Genomic DNA, 22,755 nt, shown 5'->3' on the forward strand with positions numbered 1-22,755 from the left:
AATATGCTAACCACCAAGAATTTGCATCTGGCGCAATAGAAAATAGGCATTCTATTTTCCCAAAAGCGCCGAGTCTTCGACTTGCTCTTCACACTTGCAACCGGTCCATCACTCCAAAGCTTCACCGCCACGCGGTCCATCACTCCAAAGCCTTCGACTTGCCCTTCACGCTTGCAACCGGTCCATCAAGCCAAGTCTTGTCTTGATCTTCTCCACCTTGATCACATGACTCAATGTCATGTCTCATGTGCATTTAAGCTCCTTCATCATCACATGTGTGAGCTTTGCAACATTTCCAAGCCATTTTCACCTTCATGGCATATGTTGCTCACACACATGTACCTGTGGACTAATCACCTGTGTATCTCACATAAACACAATTAGTCCACCTAGGTTGTCACTCAATTACCAAAACCAAACAAGGACCTTTCAGTGGCCTAAATGGGAGCGCTGTCGGGGTGCTCCGGATGAGGTATTCCAGGCAGAGTGGTTCTCCCCCGGCAAGCTATGCCATGATGTTGGCAAACGAGAAGGTGAGGTGGCGTAGGTCCTCCTAGGATGGTCGGGGCCCTAGAAAGGCACTGAGCTGGTGCCCTAACCTTCCATAGTCAAAGCTAAGGAGCTAGTTGCTCCCGAGGGTGCAGACCTCCGGTGTAGGCAGCTACAACTCCTTGGGTGCCTCGGTGATCGCATCAAGGCCGATGAAGAGGAGGGGTTGTGCGGTGGTGGGAGGCCGCACCAACTCTCCCTCCATCATGATGACGAAGTCCAGGTTCCTGAAACACACGTGCTCGCCCAGGACCTAGCTAACGTTGCGATTAGCCATCCGAGGATTGGTGTGGATGTTGAGACACGCAAAAGGACCCTACCTGGTGCACCAACTGTCGGTGTTTCGAGTAAACACCAATGAGTAAATTTGTATTATTGTGTGTCTAGCCCGGATGGTGTGCTAAGAGGACATGAGGTTTATACTTGTTTAGGCAGAATGTCCCTATGTCCAGTTCGTTGTTGCTGCTCGTGTTACTAGCATTGAAAGTTTGTAGTAGGGGTTACAAACGGCTGAGAGAGGGTTAGATCCCAAGTCTCTGGTGGAAAGAATGAATGGGTGCCGAGAGCTCGATCGTTGCTCAGCTATGTGTTCGAGGTTCGATGCTTGTGGTTTTGGTGTGATGCGGTGCGATTGTTGGTCTGATGTCCGATGCTGTGCGATGCCCCTTAGTGGGGTGCCCTACTTTCCCTTTTATAGGCCAAAGGAGAGCATGGGTTATAGCAGGAGAAAAGAGGAGAATGAGAGAGGGAGAGAGTCCTTCAGGGTTGCCGGGCCTTTCTTTTCCTTTACGTGGGTCTCGCTGATAATGCAGGTGGTGATAGGGATAGCTCCACGTTGGGTGCTTGTCCGCCGATGATGCCATGCCCTGGCATTGTCAGCGGGTCATGACGTCTCACTCCATCCCAGTGGGCAACGCGGTGAACCAGCATGCTGATCAGCGGCCATATAGGGAGTAGGTAGCATAGTGACCACGCGTCCATGACTATGGGTGATGTGAGTTCCCTAGAATGACATGTCATGGGGACAGGTCATGTTGAGACGTGACCGCTCCCTTCATGATGCCAGAAGTTTGACCTTGGGTTGTACTTTCTAGCCTATAGTGGTTGGCGGGGGCATGAGCTTTCATTAGGAGCTGTGCCCGAGGGATCGAGCAAGGTAGAGCCAGCCCTCAGATGTCAGGCAAGGCGAAGCCTGCGGCCTCGGTGTCGGGCGAGGTGGATCGCATGACCTTGGGGTTGGGCGAGGCAGAGCCCATGGCCTCGGTGGTCGGGCGAGGCAAAGCCCGCCCTCAGACGTCAGGCGAGGCAGAACCTACAAACTCGGTGTCGAGCAAGGCGGAGCCCGTCCCCAGAGGTCGTGCGAGGTGGATCGCACAACCTTGGGGTTGGACGAGGCAAAGCCCGCCCTTAGAGGTCGGGTGAGGTAGAGCCCACCCCTAGAGGTCAGGCGAGGTGGATCACACGACCTTGGGGTCAGGCAAGGCAGAGCCCGCGGCCAGAGGTCGAGCGGGGCGAAGCCCGCAGCCTTGATGTCGGTTGGAGCTATAGTCGTACTTTTGACCGCCTGGATGGATTAACATATAACGACCATTAGCTCCTCCTTTTCAGGTACCCTAGTATTGGTCCTCGATAGATGGTGTGAAGGATAACTTTGATCTATTCTAGGAGGCTACTCGACAGCTTGAGGACAAGTACATTTAGAAAAAGTTAGAGCAGGTCATAACCGCATCAAATGCAGAAGGTAGACAATGGTTCATAGGTTTGATGACGGATTTGGAGAAATGGACAAGAGCTCACAATGCTGGTGGATGGAGGTATGAGTTTTAGTGCAGCAACATGGCGGAGTCATTCAATAAGTTGCTACTGGGGATACATGGTATGCCCGTGAATGCAATCGTTCAATTCACCTTCTACAAGCTTGTTGCCTGGTTCAACAATAGACACGCCCATGCATTGAAGTTGCGGAGTGATGGAGAGATATGAGCTCCGAAACCAAAGGCACACCTAGAGAAGGCCAATGAAAGGGCTAGCACACTTGAGGTTACATGTTTTGACCACGCCACAGGGACTTTTCAGGTCGAGCATAGGGGTGGTACAACGTTCGACGGTGAGGTCCAAGAGTCAAGGATGCATGTGGTAATCCTCCAAGATTTCACATGCACTTGTGGTAAACCAAGACAGTACCACTTTCTATGTTCTCATTTGGTGGTAGCAGCTAGGCATAACAACTATAATATCAAGAGCAGGATACCTCACGAGTTCAGTGTCGACACGCTTGTGCACACATGGAGCCCTCACTTCATGCCTTTCTGGGACCCTAGAGAGTGGCCTCCATATGATGGGCCAAAGTACATTATGGATCCAGCTTACCGTTGGAACAAGCATGGATCAAGGAAGAGGACGAGGCACATGATGGTTATGGATCAGATACCCAGAAGAACAAGGCGTGGGAGAGGAACCCCATTTCTTACTGACCCCGAGCAGTACGAGTGCAGCAAGTGTGGTAGACTGGGCCACAATTCACGCACTTGCCATTGGCAGATTAGTGAGGTGCGACTATTGGTTGTTTTCATTATTTCATACCTGTCGTATTCATTCAATTAATTATGCATGTCTCGATTTATGCTTGTAATTATGTCAATTATTTGTACATTTTTAACTTTTTGTTTCATTGTATATTGAATTTCTATTTCATTGACTTTTTTGTAGGATGGCGCAATTCCACCTGTTCGACCCGACGTATGAGGAGACCCACCAAGGGCGTCTCATAGCGGAGGGGCAGGTAATAATCTATACGTTTTGTTCAAATCTTTGTGAGTGTACATGTGTTCGTGAAGTAACGGGAGACTATGTTTTATTCCATGCAGGACCTTCCGCTCCTTCGTCCTAGAACCCACAATGGGTTCTTGGACATGTAGTATGACAACAGGTACACTCCTTTCCTACAAAGAGCTAGCCTGGATGTCATCTCTTTTTAGGTTCATCGTGGGTTGCCCAAGTTCAACTCAACGACCATAACTGCGTTGGTTGACAGGTATTATCTTCAATCATTGCCTCCATTCATGGCCATTTGTTCATGCACTTGCCTTTTTGACATGTAATCTTGCTTTGTCTAAAATATAGGTGGCGGTCGGAGACTCATAACTTTCACTTGCCTTTCGGAGAGATGACAGTCACTCTCTAGGACTGTCAGAAGATGCTAGGTCTAAGGATTCATGGTAATGCATTGACTGGGAGTGCAGGTCAAAAGGTTGGAGAGCACAAGTAGAGACCTTCCTTGGGCGTGAGTTTGGCGAGCAAGGGGCTCGCACTTCTAGAGTTCTAATCGCCTAGCTCCGGCAAGAGTTTGCACAGTGCCTCGAGGAGGCAGATGAGGAGACAGTTGGGTACTACTACAGGGCATGGATCCTACACCTGTTTGCCTACGTTCTCTTCCCCGATGCCATGGGTGACACTGCGTCATGGATGTGGGTCCACTGCCTTAGTGACCGGGACTAGGCGGGTCATTACAGCTAGGGCTCTGCAGTGTTGGGTTTTCTTTACCGACAGCTTTGCGAGGCATGTCGTCGGACTTTGTCCTCAGCGTCACTTGGTGGATGCGTGTACCTACTCTAGTTGTGAATGTGGGCTCGTCTACCAGTTGGCCATCTTGAGGTTCTAGCTCGTCGTGAGTGGTTTCTAGGTCAGCGTCCACATCGGCAGCCGACGTGGGCGTACCTTTGGGACCAGGTTAGGGTTCCACATGTGAGGTGACATCGAGCGTACATTGAGTTCACGAACGAGCTAGACATGCTCACGGCATCTAGTGTAAGTAAATTTTATTTCCCATGCTGGTTTGAAATGGTTTAGTGTACCATCTAATATCTTGTTTGGACATGTTGCATGTGTCGTGGGAGCCGTACGATGGAGAGGGGGCACTTCCTTTTTTAGTTGAGCAACATGTGTTGGTGAGATGACGACTTCTATAGGATGAGGTGCCCTCTAATCTATTTCTATGCTATAGAGTTCCACCTGCCAGATAGAGTTGCACGCCAATTTGGAGTGAGACAGCTTTGGCCAATGGCTTCGTTCTCGACTGGCGTTGACTTACATAAGTAAGTGTTTTGCTATTTCAATTGTCTCTTAATGGTCTATTTCCATTAATATGGTGACATGTACATGGATTGAAGTAATAATGACATACATGCACTTTTAATATGGTGACGTGCATGTTGGATCATCAGAAGAACAGGAAGATTTTTGATTGGGAGAAGCACCACCAGTACTACATTGAATAATGAGAGCTGTTGCACGACAACATGGACGAGAACAACAAGCCGCACACGAACCATGAATTCAGGCGCTACCAAGCTTGGTACCAACGTGCGACACGTTGCAGGCTGAGGCTACAATGGACAGAAGATGACTATGCCAACATCGAGTCCTCCGACGATGAAGACACGGTGTACGACCAAACTACTCGTGTAGGAAGGCAGGTGGAGGCAGGACCAATCTTGGACAGAGTGGTAAGTCAATTGCCTTATTTTTCTATGTTAAGTTGCATACCAATACATTATGCGTTTGGGGTATCTATTTTAGTTAGTGGCACCTTCAAGTCGTAACATCCTTATAATTATTTTAATCATGCAACATAATCATGCCTTCAGAAGAGGACTAGATGAAGTTTGATGCATGACCAAACAAATGGATATTGTGATGACCTATAGGTGACGGTACACATTCTGATGGGTTTAGTCCTAGTAGTTGTTTAGTGAAATTTTCTTCTACAAAAGAAAACAAAACTTGTTGCTATCTGTTGAGAAGTAAATGTAGGAGTTTTAATTAGAAGCTAGCTTTATTAAAACAAGCTTTGTTTGGAATTTTATAAGAAAAAAACAAGCTTTGTTTGTAATTCTAGAAGAAAAAAGTTCCTGATTGTGGTTAGTTCATTACTTAATGTTTATGTTTGGCTATGGAGGAGGCAACACACCACCACAATCTTACTGAGAACTTTGTTGCAGGACAATACCCTTAAATGCTCCATTGAAGACATTGAGCGCTTTCGTTTGAGAGTTAGGGACGACGACACGCATAGCTTCCTTGACGTAAGATTCAAAATAATCTTTCAAACATATTATTAATACGTTAAATTCTTTCAGTTAACATAATTTTGTACAACAGAGGCTGTCACGTCAGCTACGCCGTGCGGCTCGTTGTTGTGGTTGCAGGACAGCCACGACGCAAGACGTGCACGTTCCTTCCGCAGGCAGAGGAGGCTTAGGTTCATCTAGCCAAGCACCTATAGGGTCCATAGGCATTGCGTACGAGGACGACGACGAGATGGACCAGAGGCACGAGGAGTTTGGCCCGTCTCAGCTCCAGGATGCTCCCTCTACTCAGCCTACACAGCCTTCAGGCACTAGGCGATGTTGTCCACCTGACCCTTACACTCCAGGCACCAGCGCTCTTGGTCACAAGGGTAAGGGTAAGACTAGGAGGCAGTGAGGGTTTCTAGTAGATGTTATTATGTAGTATTATGGACTTTGTGAACTTTCATTATGAAATATTGTGGACTGTATAGACTATAATTATGGACTGTGTGGACTATTAATATGCTTGTTATTATGTATATGGTTTCAGATGAATGTGGCATATATTTGTATGTTTGTACATGTTGTATTGATGTTAAATATTCATCTCATATTTGTGTATGGATGACATAAAAAAATAGGGGAAATTATGGCAAAATTTTCTGCCTAAAGTACGTATTAATCAGCGGTATCAGTTTTTCTAGTTCAAAATAGTGATTGAAGTCTAGAATCTAATAGGCTTTTAAGTCATGGAATCTAGGAGAAATAGCCTTTACAGTGATTTGTCATGTCACCGTCGAATAGACTTTTCAGTGTCTTTTGAAATAGTGATTGAAGTCTAAAATCGAATAGGCTTTTCAGTCATGGAATATAGGCTCTCTAGTATCCTACAATATAGGCTTTTCAGTGATTCTGGGTAGACTTTCTAGGAGCATTTACAGCACAATACAACGGCTAGCAAATCTGCCTCCGCCTATATATATGCGTTCTAGGATGCATTGCTAACCAAAAGAAAAACCAAACTAGTATTCGGTTTTGTTGGAGTAGGAATGTCTGGAGGATCATCTAGAGGAAAGGGTTTTGGGAGTGGGAGAGGAAAGGGGGGGACGAAGGGAACTCCCATTGTGTGGGAGGGGCCTCTTGGGCTTGATTTCTTTGAGGAACCAGTGTATCCGTTTTTCCCCGAGAGCAAGAGTGATTTCACTAAAGAGTGCCCTCTCAGAGGATACGATAATAGGAAGGAAGATTGGCCAAAATACATGCATGGTGAGGACTGCTTAGTGCAGATGTTCACCGAGAGGATCGATGGAGGTCGTCACTTCTTCAAATGCCCACAAGCATGGGTAATTGCTATTACATTTTGTTTGTTTAATATGTTTCTCGAACACCCTTACAACTCATAGGACATATTTATTATAGTCTTTCGAGTCCAAAGAAAACTGTGGGTTCACTATGTGGGTTGATCCTCGACCAATTTATCCGTATCAGCAGTACATCTACTACCTGTAGGACTAAATCTTCGATCTATAAAGGGAAGTTAGCAGCGGGTACAAGGAAGACGAAGACGACGAGAACAACAATGGTGCAAGTTCACAAGAGGCACTCTGCAATGATCCATAACACCTGCCCTAATCACAAGAACAAGAGTCCTCCGTCGTCTCCCCCCACCACCACCACCAACAATGGGAGGCTACTGTGGAGAAGGTGCAACACAATTTGTTATGTGGCCACACTACTAGGACGACCCTATCTTATTCACATGGTATATCCATGTATTTGTTGTTTGGTTTAATTACCTAAGACATGTTAGGTTTAGTCAAAGGAACTATGTGCCCTTGTTTGGTACATATTCTCATATGTCATTTCTTGTGCTTGTTGTTCGCTTCAATTACCTAAGGCATGTTAGGTTTAGTTTAGGACCTCTGTACCCTAGTTCGGTACATGTTCTCACATGTTATTTCATGTGTTTTGTGTGTTGAATTATATAATGCCCTACTTCGTTAGATTTTGTTTGCAACACGTGATCATATTTCACTACGTCCGCAATATTAAACTGAATATTATGACAACAAATAATAAAAACAATTACATAATGAAAAGTTCAATACTATGACACATTAAACAACACAATAATACTAGAAGTACGTGTCGACAAACTAAATAACGCAGTACATGACCTATGCATGCCCATACTTAAAGTGCATTACATGACAACACAATGAAAAGTCCAACAGTAGACAATAATGTTCATGAATAAACCATAGAACTAGCAAGTAATGGAGACTACTGAATGCAACGAGGCCACTTTCCCTTCCTCAGGACATCGGGATTCTCCTCCATCGCTGCTTTCGCTCCCCTTGCACGCTCAAGCTTCTTCTCCCTTTCTTGCCTGTACGCAGCAACACGCCTCCTTTCCTCCTCTTCCTTGTGCTCCTTTTTTGCAGCCTCCTCTCCGCGTCTCTTCTCCATCATCTCCTTGTCCTCTGCCTCCCACCGCAACAGTTCTGCATCCATTCCTTATCTTTAGGCTTGATCTCAGTGTCGATCCACTACTCAAAATGACGGAGCGGTGGAGGAGTCTACAGAAAATGCAATTGTTACAAAACAAAAAATCATGCAAGATGTCATATGACACAAACATCAATTCATCACCATTTTGTTAATGCGGCGCTGACGAAGTGTAGGCTCAAACGCAAAATTGGAACACATCCAATAGCTCTGCCTATACGTGTCCTCTTCATCGGACTTGGCTACCTTGTAAGGATCGCCACAAAAGCACATGGACACTGGAACACCACTAGGCAGAGACAATGGGTCGAAGGTATTTTCGGTCATCCAGCCATAACTACAATTTAGTCATTTTCGTTCTAAGAACCAAAATCAACTAACATTAAACCCTACACATAGGGTTTTCCATTTGATCCACAACAATGAACCCATAACATGACAACATGCCCTGAGGTTACCTTGGTTTGCTAGCTTTTCCACGCCTTGGCATCCTACGGTTGTATAATATAAATATCAAAATTACATGAAACCCTAAGTAATGACGATTCTTAAGTTGAAAAATCCGACTAATATATACCGAATTGATGTAAAAAAAACTAGGAGGGAGCGAGGATACCTTTCTCTCGAAGATCTATGGATCAAATCAAAGTTTCCAAGGTCCAATATGCCGATTCGTGAGGTAGAACGAAGTGGGGAGAGAAAAAACCCGAGAGGGAGGAAAAAGAAGAAGAAGAAGGCTCGGGCAGGAAGGTTGGGCGCTGGGTTAAAACGCCACATCGGTGCCATAGATCTTGGTGCCGTTCTCGGCGCCAATAACCACGGCGCCAAGCTTAAGTTCGGCGCCAAGATCTACGGCACCAAGCTCGGTGCCAAATCTACGGCGCCAAGCTCGGCACCAAGATCTACGGCGTCAAGCTGCCTGCCAAGTCACCGCCACGTCAGCGTCGAGCCCAAGACCTAGGCGCCAAAATCTATGGCACCGAGACGTGTAAACTCGGTGCCACCAACAATGACGTCGAGCTAAGGGTCCAGATTTTAAAATCATACCTTCAGGGGCATTTTTGTGAAAAAAAAATCAGAAAAAGGGCTAAAAAAAAATCGGATGTGCAAACGCCACTGGTACTGCGTGCACTTGCACAGTAAAGGTACGATGGGGGACTTGGCCTGGATTGGACGAGCAAACCGTATTCCCCGCTCTGCCCGACCTCGGCTGGAATGCAATGTCCCTGTCCCAACCCAGGTGTCGTCCCAAGGAAATGCAAGCTCGGCCTGTCTGATGACAAGAGGGTTTTGGAATTTCCAGGTCCGGGGCTTGCTGGTGTACCTCTGGGCTCTGGCTGGCTGGCGTCCGGCACCGGTGGCGTGATTCCGTGAAAATGTCAAGGCTGGCCGAGACCCGAGACTGAAAGAGGGCCGGGGACCCCCACGGGAAACTGCCACGCACGCAGGAGCGGGGGGCATCCGATGTGCGCGCGTGAGCGGCCGGGCGTCATGCTCTATCCATTGCGCCTCCTCCACTCCAGTCCAGGCAAAATATATCATGGGTATCCGGAATCCAACGAAACCGAAAACTAATGTAGTTTCCGTACCACGTTTTCCAGAACCCAACAACATGAAAATCGTCTTTGAGGACGACATAAAGCATGCGTTTTTGCTATTTAAAACAGGTTAAGCGTGACGCATTCATGAACCACATGCATTGCCAAGTAGAGTGAGTGTCAAAGAGGCGACATGACATGCATACCTGGAGTCCCAGACGGGAGTAGCCGAGAACAGATATTGGGTTGCACTTGCACTGCACATCCTCTTCGATTGCACATTACTGAAAAGAAATCCGGAGCACTTTTGCCCGGTTAGAATCCAAGGACCGGTGAGCGTGACTAGCAAAGAAAGAACATTGGAACGGTCAAAAAAGCTTGCAGGGGGAATCAGGCTTGCCGAGGCTAGGCACCAGAGTGCAGAGCTGGCCCATTGGCTTACCCAGCATACGGGTGTTCAGGGATTCAGGCTCTCGTCCACGGCCTCAACGACAACAACCACGCCAGAACTCAGAACCCAACAGTGTCTTTGCCACCGGTGCAGCATGTCCCAGAAATCCAAGCGTCCATAACGACCACTTGTTCCCCGAACAAGGTAAGGTGGTTTAGCTGGACAGGTCAGAAGATAAACGAAGGTAAGAACACAGCTACACGTTTTACTGAACTGAAGGCATCCGCATTTTGTGCAGGGAATTCAGCTTGAAGCCATTTCGTATCTAGCTCTAATGTTGCTCATTTCAAGGAGCTAAACGTCTTCCGTGTTTTTTTTAAGGAATCAGGAGGAGCGAGGGGCTCCAACTGCAAATATATTAAAATAAAACACAGAGTACAAGCGAGTAAAACAAATACAAACAGAAGAAAGCAAGCAGGGGCAAAACGTCTTTCGTGTTGTGCATTTCATTTTTCTTTTCTTATTTCAAGCAGATACAAGTGGAAGGAAAGTTAATCCGTTTAAAGGTGCCGACAGTAAATGTCATATGCACGGGGGGGGGGGGGGGGGATAATAAAATGAAAAAATTGGTAACATATAGAAGAACATTTATAAAAATATTATTATGGGCGTTAGTCCATAATTTAAAAAACAGAAATGATCTATATTTATAGGTACCGGTAACCAGAACTCCATTATATAGTGGGGCCAATAATTCCACCAGCCATCAAGTCCTCGTACTTTCCAGCACTATATCCATACTTCAAGTCGCCACTGGCAGAACCCCCTGATTGCAAAGATATTTTTCAGATCTTATATGCACAAGCTGCAAAACCCATCAACGAGAAGGTATTCGAACCTTATCAATGCTAAGTTGGTAGTGCATCAACTGCCGTTAACGCAAGCATCTTATTTGAAATCAGTTTAAGCAGATAGCTCAGAGCCTCTTGAAATCTCAATCCCAACCTACAGAAGGAAATATGATTTGTTAGCTGACCAACACGCATTTACAATATTTCACTATTTGGTGGCTGCAAACATTACTTAAACCTAAAGATAAACATGAATTGGTAAAATAATAGCTTTGATGAGTTTAGATATGATGACTCCCTTCTCCTACCTTCTGCTTATCATTCTCAAGAGATTCTATGATGGCATCAACTTTTGATGCCAGCCTCAAAATAGTAGAGCCATCATCAATGTCAATCCCCTCTGCAACAGCTGCCTAACAAGAAAGCAAGTAGCAAATCAGCAACAGGAATTACTATATGCAAACAAAGCTGCTTAAATAGTTAATACATTGCTACAGCACATCAGGCCCCAGAAACTGAAAGCACAGCAAGTATGGTGGTTGAAGATGCCTTTTTTTTTTTTTTTTTTGGGGGGGGGGGGGGGGGGGGGGGGGGGGGGGGGGGCATCCAGAGTATCTTCTTCCTTCCATCTATTTTCTGTCAGCCTAGTTAAATAGTTAATACATTTTCTGTAATCGATAGCTACAGAAAAGGATAGTGTGATAAACTAGCATCCTGAACCAGACATGACCGAATACAGCAAGTCCTGCTCAACTACTGTTTCTCATATTCCACCTCAGCAGCATGAAGAGTAAGGTTAACATAAACTTTTTACCAAGACATTCTTATCCTAGAGACAAACACAACAAAGAGGCCAAAACTTTATTTTCAAATAAAGATTCCTTCGTAAAAAAAAAACAGCAAAGAGGATCAGAAAATGAGATATAGACACTCAAGCAAGGGCAAACAACCAAAAGAATTGGATGACAGAACTCTGTCTTTGCCCTCAAAACAGAACTCTGTCTCAACAATGCTAAAAAAAAGAATCTAGTAAGTTCACATTGTAGAACATATCAAACTGGAGCTATGGAAAACCACAACATGCAGGTCACGAGATAAATATCAAGCAAATCATGCATTGATTGATTTCCTGATCTGCATGGCCCTTTTATTCACTTCTTCATGTTTGCTACCATCACCTGCTGTTTTATTATATATTCGGGAAGGATAACTCTTGCGAGTTGTTTGTTCCTACACTTTATCTAGGATTCTAGGCATAACCTGACTTCTGCTCTCATGACAGTGGTTGTACAAGTAATGAGTTTAAAGGTTAGGAGATTATCACCATTGCACTTTTCACATTATATATAAAATGAAAATCATACAGTTCCCAGTCAGAGTAGGTAGCATACTGTTCTGCTGTTGAAATCAGAAACCTTGTTCTGCGGTGTTGAAGTGATTACTACAGAAACAAAGCCAAACGATAGGCATGCAGAAATCTCTTTAAGAGCAGAGCATATATATACAGAACATATATTTTTTTAGTTCACACTCTTGAGCTTTCTCTATAATAACTATCTGCACCAGATTGCCTCTAACAGCAACTACCAAACCACCTGAAAAAACATAGGCTTTGTTTCTCTTTTATACCTATAGATGATACAAATAATGTATTGTCTTTTACCCCAAAACCAATCATCTCATCCCAGCGAAATCACTGATCACAGCAGCTGCTTGCCTGTAGCTCCAACATCTTTTTACTTGATTCTCGAGTTAACCCTATTGCAATGTGGAAATGTCCATTTTAAACTTCTGACTGGGATCACAGTTAGCTGAAAGATCTAATGTTTATCGGAAGTATAGAGGTTCAACTCAAATCATCATTATAGTAGCAACAAGCCATGATAGTACCACTTCACTCTTTAAGATAGACAGACATTCATTTGAAGGGCGGGCCTGGTGCAAGTGGTAGAGTCTTACCGTCTGTGACCGGAAGGTCCCGGGTTCGAGTCGCGGTCTCCTCGCATTGCACAGGTGAGGGTAAGGCTTGCCACTGACACCCTTCCTCAGACCCCGCACAGAGCGGGAGCTCTCTGCACTGGGTACACAGTATAAGCAGAAAATTTATGGAGAGATAAACCAAGAAGAAAACCAAACTACAAATGTAACTGATGCAACGCTATACCACAGCCAATCTGTAGCGACTCCAAATCGGTTGCTATAAGCCGTTATAGTGACCGATCATCGGTCGCTATAACTTTATAGCGACCGATGTATAAGTCGCTGTAAGTGGTGTAGCTATAAGTTTATAGCGACCGACAGGATTTATAGCTACCGATAGTTTGACGCAAATATTTATACCAACCGATGATCTGTCACATGTTTTAGCGACCAATGGTTCAAGGATATCAAACTTTTTAGCGATCAATAATCAGTCGCAATGAACTGGCACAATTATGTATAATATTAATTTCATCTTAACCAGATTTCAAACCTAATAAACATCCATAACATGTCACAATATTCATCAACCCCATACATATGTAAATCATAGCCGCCCACAACACTCATCAACCACATTACCAGATAAAAGTATCTCTCAAGTCTTCATTTAAGCCAACATTTAGGAATACATCAAGTTCTATCATCTTGATCCATGACAAGTCATCATTACAAAAGGCAAAGCACACATACAACCTAGCTAGGTCAAATGGCAGGCACAAGTCATATGTTTGCTTGCACAATCTAACTAGATTCACTACAAAATGCCTCATCTCCATCTTATCAAAAGCAAAATATCATATGTGCCTTCCTAGTGAGCATCATGTACACCTCCAAGGCCTCCCTCAACCTAAAACATCAAGAAGGTAAGGACATACAATATTTTATATGACCAAGAAAATTACCTCTACTGGCCACATGCTATGAAAATGGACAGGACCAGCTATTCTTGCTTGAGCAGGAAGATGTACCATCAAGTGTACCATAATATCGAAAAATGATGGAGGGAATATAGCCTCAAGAAGGCTCAAGGTTTCAACTATATCAGCCTCTAGACTATCCATATCACTTCTTCGAATGACAGGTGAGCAAAGTTTCTTGAAAAAATTACTTATACGAATCACTCCTGCACTGACCATTTCAGGCAATATTTTTCTCACAGCAAGGGGCAACAAGTGTTGAAGAATAATGTGGCACTCATGACTCTTTAGCCCAAACATTTTTTTCTCATTAACATGGATGTTGTGTCGTATATCAGATGCAAAACCATCAGGAAACTTGACCCCTTTTAGTAACTGACAAAATAATTTCTTCTCATCGGGACTCATTGTGTATGGTGCAGGTGGTAAATAAAATTGAACATCAACTTCAAAAGGGTGAAGATCACTTCTAATACCTAGAGCTTGAAGGTCCAGATGAGAATTCAAATTGTCCTTGGACTTTTCAGTGGTGCCCAGGAATGTGTTAATTAAGCTTTCACTCACATTTTTTCCTATGTGCATGACATCAAAATTATGTCGCAGCATCAAATAATATGGAAGTTTGAACCAAATAGATCTCCTTTTGAAAATGACTAAGGGCTCCTCTTCCTTCCGTCTTTTTCTTGTTGGTTGCTTCCCAGATGGATCCTTGCCAAAACTTGTACTAAGATCCTTAGTGCAGTCCAAAATTTGCTCCCCAAAAAGTGGTGTAGGTGTTGGCCTAAACTCAGTTTTACCACCAAATTTATCAACATCAAACCTAAATGGGTGGTTTTCATCCAAGAATCTACGATGATCCATATAGCAAGTCTTCGTACCATTACGAAGTCTAAGTGAACATGTAAATTGGTGGCAATCAGGACATCCTGCTTCACCAGATGTGGTAGACCCAGACACATAACCTAAACCTGGGAAATCTGAAATAGTCCACAACACCGCCGCCCTCAACTTGAAGAACTCGCCCCTTGAAGCATCATAGGTTCTAACTCCATTTTCAAACATATCTAACAAATCATAAATAAGTGGCTATAAAAAGACATCCATATCACTACCCGAGCCACGTTTACCAGGACTGAGCAAAGAAAGGATGAAATTTGACTGTTTCATGCACATGGAAGGTGGGAAATTGAGTGGAATACAAATACCAGGCCAAACACTATAGCTAACATTGTTCATTCTAAATGGATTAAACCCATCCGTGGCAAATGCTAGACGGATATTTCGACTATCTGAAGGAGAATATAATTGGTGGAGATTGTGTTATATTGCATTGGGCCTCATGGGCTGATTATATAGAGTACATAGGACTAACACCTTACGTGGTTAGACAATGTGGTACTATTCCTAGTTACTCTAACATCCCCCCGCAGTCACAGCGGGAGCGCCGCAGACGGTGAGACTGGAGAAGAAGCTGAAGCTAACATCCCCTGCAGTCATAACAGTCGATGCAGCGCATATGATGTGGCCGGAGAAGAAGCCGATGAATCCTCATGCAAGGCGGTAGCCCTTTGTGCCGATGTCGAGGTAGCCGAGCGTGAGGGCACAATAGCTGTGGTCGAAGAAGCCGTGCTGAAGATGGCCGAGGTCGACGTAGTTGTGGTCGGATTGCCATGTCGATGGAGCTGCAGGCGCGCGAGGGGCGCCATGATGATGACGGAGACGCGTCGAGGCAGTCGTCGTGGAAGGGGGCGATGCCGAAGTCAACGCAGTCAAGGCCGTCGTAGACGTAGAAGAAAGGTGACGACGCAGACGAGGCAGAGGGGGTAGGAACAAGAGGGTCGATGCCGAAGTCGATGCAGTCAAGCCACCTGTGCGCCGAGGCGTAGGCTGGGTTTGCCAGTCCCAGCAACGCATCGGGGACGAAAGCACGCGTCGGTGTTGCCAATACCGGGCGTACAAGGTAGAGGGCCCCAACCACGGTGATGTTGTCGACGTGGTTGTGCTGGACGAAGAAGAAGCAGTGCGAGAGTGCGAGAGCAGACGCATCGGCGAGCAGGGCTCAGCGACGATGCGAGGGGTGCGACCGACGAGCATGGCTCAGCGACGGCGCGGGTAGCGGCAGCTCGATGACGAAGACCCAATCAGCAGGACGAAGACCTTATGCAGACGGATGGCGCAGCAAAGAGTGCGCAGTAGTCGTCGATGCACATGGGACGGTGATGTAGATGCAACGGCGAAGCGGACACACGGGCGGCGGTGCTGCAGCCCGACGAGGCGACACGGAGAAGATGCGCATAGAACTCGGCGATGGACGTCACGGGAGCCAGGTGGATCGCACATAATCAGTTGTACGGACCGAGTACGCGCGAGGTGGAGCGACGATGGAAGAAGCCGGCGGAGGCGTCCCGATCTGTGGTGGTGATGACGTACTGACGATGTAGACATGCGGACTGAATGACCGAGAAGCGACGCGGGAAGGCGTCCCCTCGGCATCGCCTGCCCCGGTCAGGCCACACAGTCGAAGATGTAGATGTCATTGTAGTCGATGCCGATGCCGGAGTAGGTATACGCGAGGTCGACTGGCGATGGGTGACTCAATCCCGATCAGTGATCGGGCAAACCAAAAAGATACAGCAGCAACGGATCAGGTGTACCCCGGCAACAATGCACCTCAGCGCGGCTCGTCCCGGCTCGCGACACGAGCTGTCGGAGTCGGACGGGGCGGGGCGCACGGCGGGTCGCGGTCACGCGAGGTCGCACGAGGATGACGCAGATTGGCCGGCCGCCACCATGGCAGCGTGGTGTTGGGGTCGATCTGCCCAGGCCACCACCACGGCGGCGCGGGATGGGGTGACACCCAGCATCCTCCACGTCGAGCGCGCCGCGAGAAGACCCGATCTGCTGCTTGACGACGACGAAGAGGGCGCGGGATCAATAGGATCCGGCGCCTAAAGAGGTGGCACTGCCCCCGGCGGAGATCGATTTCTCCCCGGGGGCGCGCGGTGCGGAAGCGGCGGCGGCTAGGGTTAGGATCTAAACCTAGGCGACGATACCATGAAGGAGAATATAATTGGTGGAGATTGTGTTATATTGCATTAGGCCTCATGGGCTGATTATATAGAGTACATAGGACTAACACCTTACGTGGTTAGACAATGTGGTACTATTCCTAGTTACTCTAACACTATCTGCAGAAAATTCTGGATGCCTCTCATCAAAGTCCTGCCATAGAGGTGAATCTACAAGATGCCTTAGCAGACCATCCTTTTTTCGGTCTTCATCATGCTATCTTGTTAGACTTGCTGTTTTAGAGGACAAAAATAACCTTTGGAGTGTTTTCTTTATAGGAAAGTAGCGGAGAACCTTCTTAGGAACCTTATACACATGTCTCCCATCTAGACTCTTCCTATCTGATTTCCATCGAGAAACCTCACATTTTGGACACTCATTTAAATCCACATTCTCTTTCCAGTAGAGAACACAGTCATTTGGACAAGCATGAATACTGTTGTAACCAACTCCAACGGATTTCACCAATTTCTTAGCTTCATGAAAGTTTCTAGGTAGATTTGAACCCTCAGGGAGTGCATCATTAAGTAGATCTAGTAGTAGGTTCATAGATCTATCAGACCATCCTCCGAGGAGTTTGATGTGGAGCAATCTAATTAGGAACCTTAGCTGTGTATATTTCTTGCAATTTGGGTATAGCTCTTTGCTATTTTCTGCTACCAACTTTTGAAGGGCAACTAGTTCAGGACAAGTCTCCAAAGTTGAACTATTGTCTTCAAAATCTCCTCTATCATCTAGACCGGCAGCTAAGTCTCTAAGCAAATCAGATATTTCATCATCCTCACTAGAATCCTCTATGACCTCAGCAGCATCACAATTCCCATGATTCACAGAAGAACTAGCTTCTCCATGTAAGTTCCATGTTCTATACTCTTTTAGAAACCCATCACATATCAAGTGCTCACGGACTTCACTTGCCTCTTTCCAAAATGAGTTTACACACTTTCTACAATGGCATAATATCTTGCTGCCTACTGCAGAATTACTAAAAGCAAAAGCTAAGAAACCATTCACTCCTTGCAAATATGTCTTGGTGTGCCTATGTGAAAGTTTAGGTTAAATACCATTTGACATGTATATAGAACTTTCAATATTTGTGAAGTTATTGGTTTTTACCTACCTCGGCGGGTACGAAAGGTAAGGAAGCTAGTCGAGCCAACTAGGATCCGTTTAGGTAGCTAGAATATAGGGTCCCTTATAGGTAAGTTAAGAGAGTTAGTGGACACAGCGGTTAGGAGGCGTGTAAATATCTTATGCGTCCAAGAGACTAAATGGAAGGGGTAGACGGCGAAGGAGGTGGACAATACCGGCTTCAAGCTCTGGTACACAGGGACAACTTCAAATAAAAATGGAGTAGGAGTTTTGATTGACAAGAGACTCAAGGATGGTGCGGTGGAGGTAGAAGGCAAGGGGATATGATCATCTTAGTTAAACTTGTCATTAGTGATATAGTCTTAAACGTAATTAGTGCGTATGTCCCCAAGTAGGCCATGATGAGAGTGCTAAGTGACTTTTCTGAGAAGACTTAGATCGCTTGGTTAGAGCTGTCCCTAGTAGCGAGCTCTTTATAGGAGGTTATCTTAATGGCCGTGTAGGTACATCAAGTGCAGGTTTCGAGGCGGTTCATGGGGGTTTCGGATATGATAGTAAGAACCAGGAAGGAGAGGAAGTCTTAGACTTCGCCATAGCTTTTGATCTGATGATAGCTAACACTTTCTTCCATAAGAGACAGTCTCATTTAATGACCTTTAGTAGCGGCCAGTACTCTAGTCAAATCGACTTTGTCCTTACAAGAAGGAGGGATAAACGAACATGCGTGGACTGTAAGGTGATACCTAGAGAATGTGTGGTCGCTCAACACAAGTTGGTGGTGGCTGACTTTCGCTTTCTGGTGCAAGCTCGTAGGAACAAACAAGCTACAGTTGCTAGAACGAAGTGGTGGAAATTAGAAGGGGAGGCATCAAAGGTCTTTAAGAAAAAGGTCATTAAAGAGGGCCCTTGGAATGATGAAGGCGATGCAAACAGCATGTGGGAGAAAATGGCAACATGCGTTCGGAAGGTTGCTTCAGAGGTGCTTGGAGTGACCAAAGGGAGCGGATGCGACTCGAAAGACACTTGGTGGTGGAACAAAGATGTGCAAAAGGCTATTAAGGAAAAGGAGTGCTATAAGCGCTTGTATCATGACAGGTGTGCAAACAACATAGATAAGTACAAGGTGGCAAAGAAGAATGCAAAACGAGCGGTGAGTGAGGCAAAGGGGCGGGCCTATGAGGACCTTTACCGACGTTTGAGTACGAAGGAAGGAGAGAAGAATATTTATAGGATGGCTAGGGCTCGCGATAGGAAGACAAGGGACTTCAACCAAGTCAAGTGCATAAAGGATGAGAGGGAGCAGCTCTTGGTGGAGGAGGATGAGATTAGACATAGATGGCAAGAGTATTTTAATAAATTGGTCAATGGTGAGAACGAGAACACCACCGTTCAGCTGGACGACTCGTTTGATGACACTAATAGGCGCTTTGTGCGGAGGATTCAAGAATCGGAGGTTAGAAAAGCCTTGAAAAGAATGAAAGGGGGCAAAGCGATGGGCCCTGATGGTATCCCAATCAAGGTGCGGAGATGTCTCGGGGATATAGCTATAGTATGGCTAACCAAGATGTTCAACAATATATTTCTATCGAACAAGATGCCTGAGGAGTGGAGAAGAAGCATATTGGTCCCAATCTACATGAACAAGGGAGATATCCAAAATAGTACTAATTATCGAGGAATTAAGTTGATAAGCCACACTATGAAGTTATGGGAGAGAGTCATCGAGCAGCGCCTGCGAGGAATGACGCAGATATCAACAAACCAATTTGGTTTCGTGCCCGGAAGGTCAACCACAGAAGCAATCTTCTTAATAAGACAGGTTACGGAGCGGTTTAGAGAGCAGAAGAATGACCTCCACTTTTATGACAAGATACCAAGAAATGTTATATGGTGGTCTTTGGACAAACATAAAGTCCCATCAAAGTACGTGACCCTCATCAAGGACATGTACAACAATATTGTGACTAGTGTTCAAACAAACGATGATAACACAGATTACTTCCTGATTAAAATTGGACTTCATCAAGGGTCAGCCTTAAGCATGTATCTCTTTGCCTTGGTAATGAATGAGGTTACCAGGAACATATAAGGGGATATCCCTTGGTGTATGTTGTTCGCTGATGATATAGTGTTAGTGGACAAAAGCCAGGCGGGAATAAATAGAAAACTAGAGTTATGACGGCAGACCCTTGAGTCTAAAGGTTTTAGATTGAGAAGAACTAAAACCGAATACATGAGATACAACTTTGGCAGAGTTGTACAGGAGGAGGAAGATGTGAGTTTGGAAGGTCAAGTAGTGTCTAAGAAGGATACCTTTCAGTATCTAGGATCAATGCTATAGAGAGATAGAGATATTGATGCGGACGTTAGCCATAGAATCAAAGCAGGGTGGATCAAGTGGCGACAAGCTTCTGGCATTCTCTGTGACAAGAGGGTACCACAAAAACTAAAAAGGCAAGTTTTATAGAAGAGCGATTAGATCGGCTATGTTGTATGGAGCAGAATGTTGACCTACAAAGATTAGACATGTTCAACAACTGAGTGTTACAGAAATGCGTATGTTGCGATGAATTTGCAGTCACACAAGAATGGACCGAATTCGGAACGATGATATACGTGATCGCCTAGAGGTAGCACTAATTGAATAAAAGCTTGTCCAACATCAGTTGAGGTGGTTTGGCCATGTCTAAAGGAAACCTCCAGAGGCACCAGTGTATTATGAAGTCCTAAGCCAAGCTAATAATATAAGGAGAGATAGAGAAAGACCGAAATTGACATAGGGAGAGACAATAAAAAGATATTTGAAAGCTTGGGATATACCTAGATATATATGTTTGAATAGGAGATTAGGAGTACTTGGAAAGCGGCTATTGAAGTGCCTGAACCATGACTTGGGGCTCTTGGTGGATTTCAACTCTGGGACTGAAAGGCTACGTTGTTGTTGTATTGGTTTTTACCTATTATTATCATCAATCCATGTTTTATCCATGTTCAACCTTCACGCAAGACATCAAGCAGATTTTGATATGAAATAAAAAACATATCACAACCATTGAAATAGTCGCATACTTCCACAACATGAAAAAAAGAGAGCAACAGCTAGGGAAACATAAACCTACCGATTTAAACAAGTAGAGCTGCTGCCAAGAGCACGTTCAAATGTCTTCCCAAAGTGTCCAACCACACGTGGAGCAGCTGCAATTACAATACGGTGAGGTCAGCCCGGTGCATATATATTAGAAAGATCATGTCCAGCCCAGTCCCATATAAGTCATAATATAATTGATGAAAGCTTGGTTCTTGTTTAACCATTTCACCTAAAAATGCACCAAGGTTTTTTATATGTAAAATTAGAAAAAAAAAACATACGAATCAGAAAAAATTGGGATAACAATCCTAGTGAAATTGGGATAACAATGCTAGTGAAAAAACATCTTAATTTCTTCAGCTATACCATCCTAGTGATGCTGGACGCCTGGACCTACTCCATTTAGTATTTAGTAATCGAAAATTGGGAAGCAGTCAAGCAAAGCTCAAAACTGGAGTACTGGATTCGATTTAGCAATCATGGATTCACCGGTCACCACTCCAGTAGCCAGCAGGATCGATCGGATTGGGGCATTGCGGATTTGATTTGAGAGTTGAGACTGGAGATGGAGAGCAGGGCAGCCATATGTACTCAGGATGGAAGGGAAGGGAGCAGCGGATGGGGATGGAAGGGAAGAGAACGAGTACATGCTCGGGGACGCTCCTGTATTCGAGCTCGTGGACGGCGGTACAGGGGACGACGGCTGCGACGACGGGGGTGGGGACGACGGCTGCGGCGGCTCAGGCGAGTACAGCGACACCGACGAGCGCGCAGCAGGATGGCGGCCCGGACGATGGCAGCGGCGCCGGGGACGGCGGCCGCGACGGCGAGGACGGCGGCCGCGGCGCTGGGGTAGGCAGCCGCGACTGCGAGGACGGCGGCCGTGGCAGGGAAGGCCCCACGAGAGCTCGCGCGCTGGCGGTGGAGACGAGCTCGGCCGTGGCGGTGGTGACGAGGTCGACCGTGCGGCGTGTGGAGACGAGATGCGGCGCGCTGCTGGTGATAGTGGCGGCTGCTGGGTGGTGGGAGTGGCCGGAGATAGGGTTTTGGCCTTTTGGGTGACACGCTGACTGGTGGGTTGCGCCAATTTCACTGTGCGCGAGTGGGCCAGGCCGAGCGCGCCAAAATGAAAATGGGCTATACTAACCGATGGTCTATGTTTTTAGTGACCCATGGTTTGACGTAAATGGCTATGTTCCGTCGAAATAAATAAAAATAGCGACCGATGATTTGTTATAAATTTATAGCGACCGATTGTTGGACGTTAATACTACGTTTTAGCAACCATTGTCCGACGCTACAGATTGGTTGTGGTATAATGCAATCTCAGTGTCAAGACTCAAGAACAATTCAATTGTATGAAAAAAAATGAAGAATTCATGTACATTGTCTCACCCTGGATGGTCATCTCTACAATTGAACAACCCAGTAACCGACCAATGCTCTAGTGAGTAGTAAATTAAACATAATATAGCAACATGCCCAGAAGTTGCGGTAATATTTAGCTATTGTGGAAGGCATACCACCCTATGTACAGCGTGTCCTATCAGAAGAGCGCATAACTTTTTTTTTTTTACACTTTACTTTGAGAGGGCTAACTAGCTAACTGCTAAGCACAACATGCTTTTCAGCATGATCTAAATACCTCTTTTGTTACGGTAACCATCATCAACAACCTTAGGTAACCATTGCACGCGTTC

General features: G+C 45.6%; 2 protein-coding genes and 1 pseudogene across 2 annotated transcripts; all 3 read right to left on the reverse strand.

Moving 5' to 3' along the window:
- Nucleotides 1-7,754: 7,754 nt before the first annotated feature.
- On the reverse strand, nt 7,755-22,463 carry LOC136523281 (uncharacterized). The gene is made up of 10 exons (XM_066517014.1): nt 22,451-22,463; nt 21,703-22,125; nt 21,087-21,162; nt 12,866-12,983; nt 11,215-11,319; nt 10,954-11,060; nt 10,773-10,881; nt 10,107-10,273; nt 9,871-9,968; nt 7,755-8,197 (listed from the first exon to the last, which is right to left on the reverse strand). The coding sequence occupies exons 1-6, from the start codon at nt 22,461-22,463 to the stop codon at nt 11,019-11,021; spliced, it is 777 nt and encodes a 258-aa protein (XP_066373111.1). The 3' UTR covers nt 7,755-8,197; nt 9,871-9,968; nt 10,107-10,273; nt 10,773-10,881; nt 10,954-11,018.
- LOC136521083 (uncharacterized) lies at nt 13,771-16,251 on the reverse strand. The gene is made up of 3 exons (XM_066514799.1): nt 16,237-16,251; nt 15,476-15,808; nt 13,771-14,892 (listed from the first exon to the last, which is right to left on the reverse strand). The coding sequence occupies exons 1-3, from the start codon at nt 16,249-16,251 to the stop codon at nt 13,771-13,773; spliced, it is 1,470 nt and encodes a 489-aa protein (XP_066370896.1).
- LOC136522579 (uncharacterized) lies at nt 16,939-17,942 on the reverse strand (annotated as a pseudogene).
- Nucleotides 22,464-22,755: the final 292 nt, after the last annotated feature.

The sequence above is a fragment of the Miscanthus floridulus genome, chromosome 18, assembly GCF_019320115.1.
Source record: "Miscanthus floridulus cultivar M001 chromosome 18, ASM1932011v1, whole genome shotgun sequence".
Lineage (NCBI taxonomy): Eukaryota > Viridiplantae > Streptophyta > Magnoliopsida > Poales > Poaceae > Miscanthus > Miscanthus floridulus.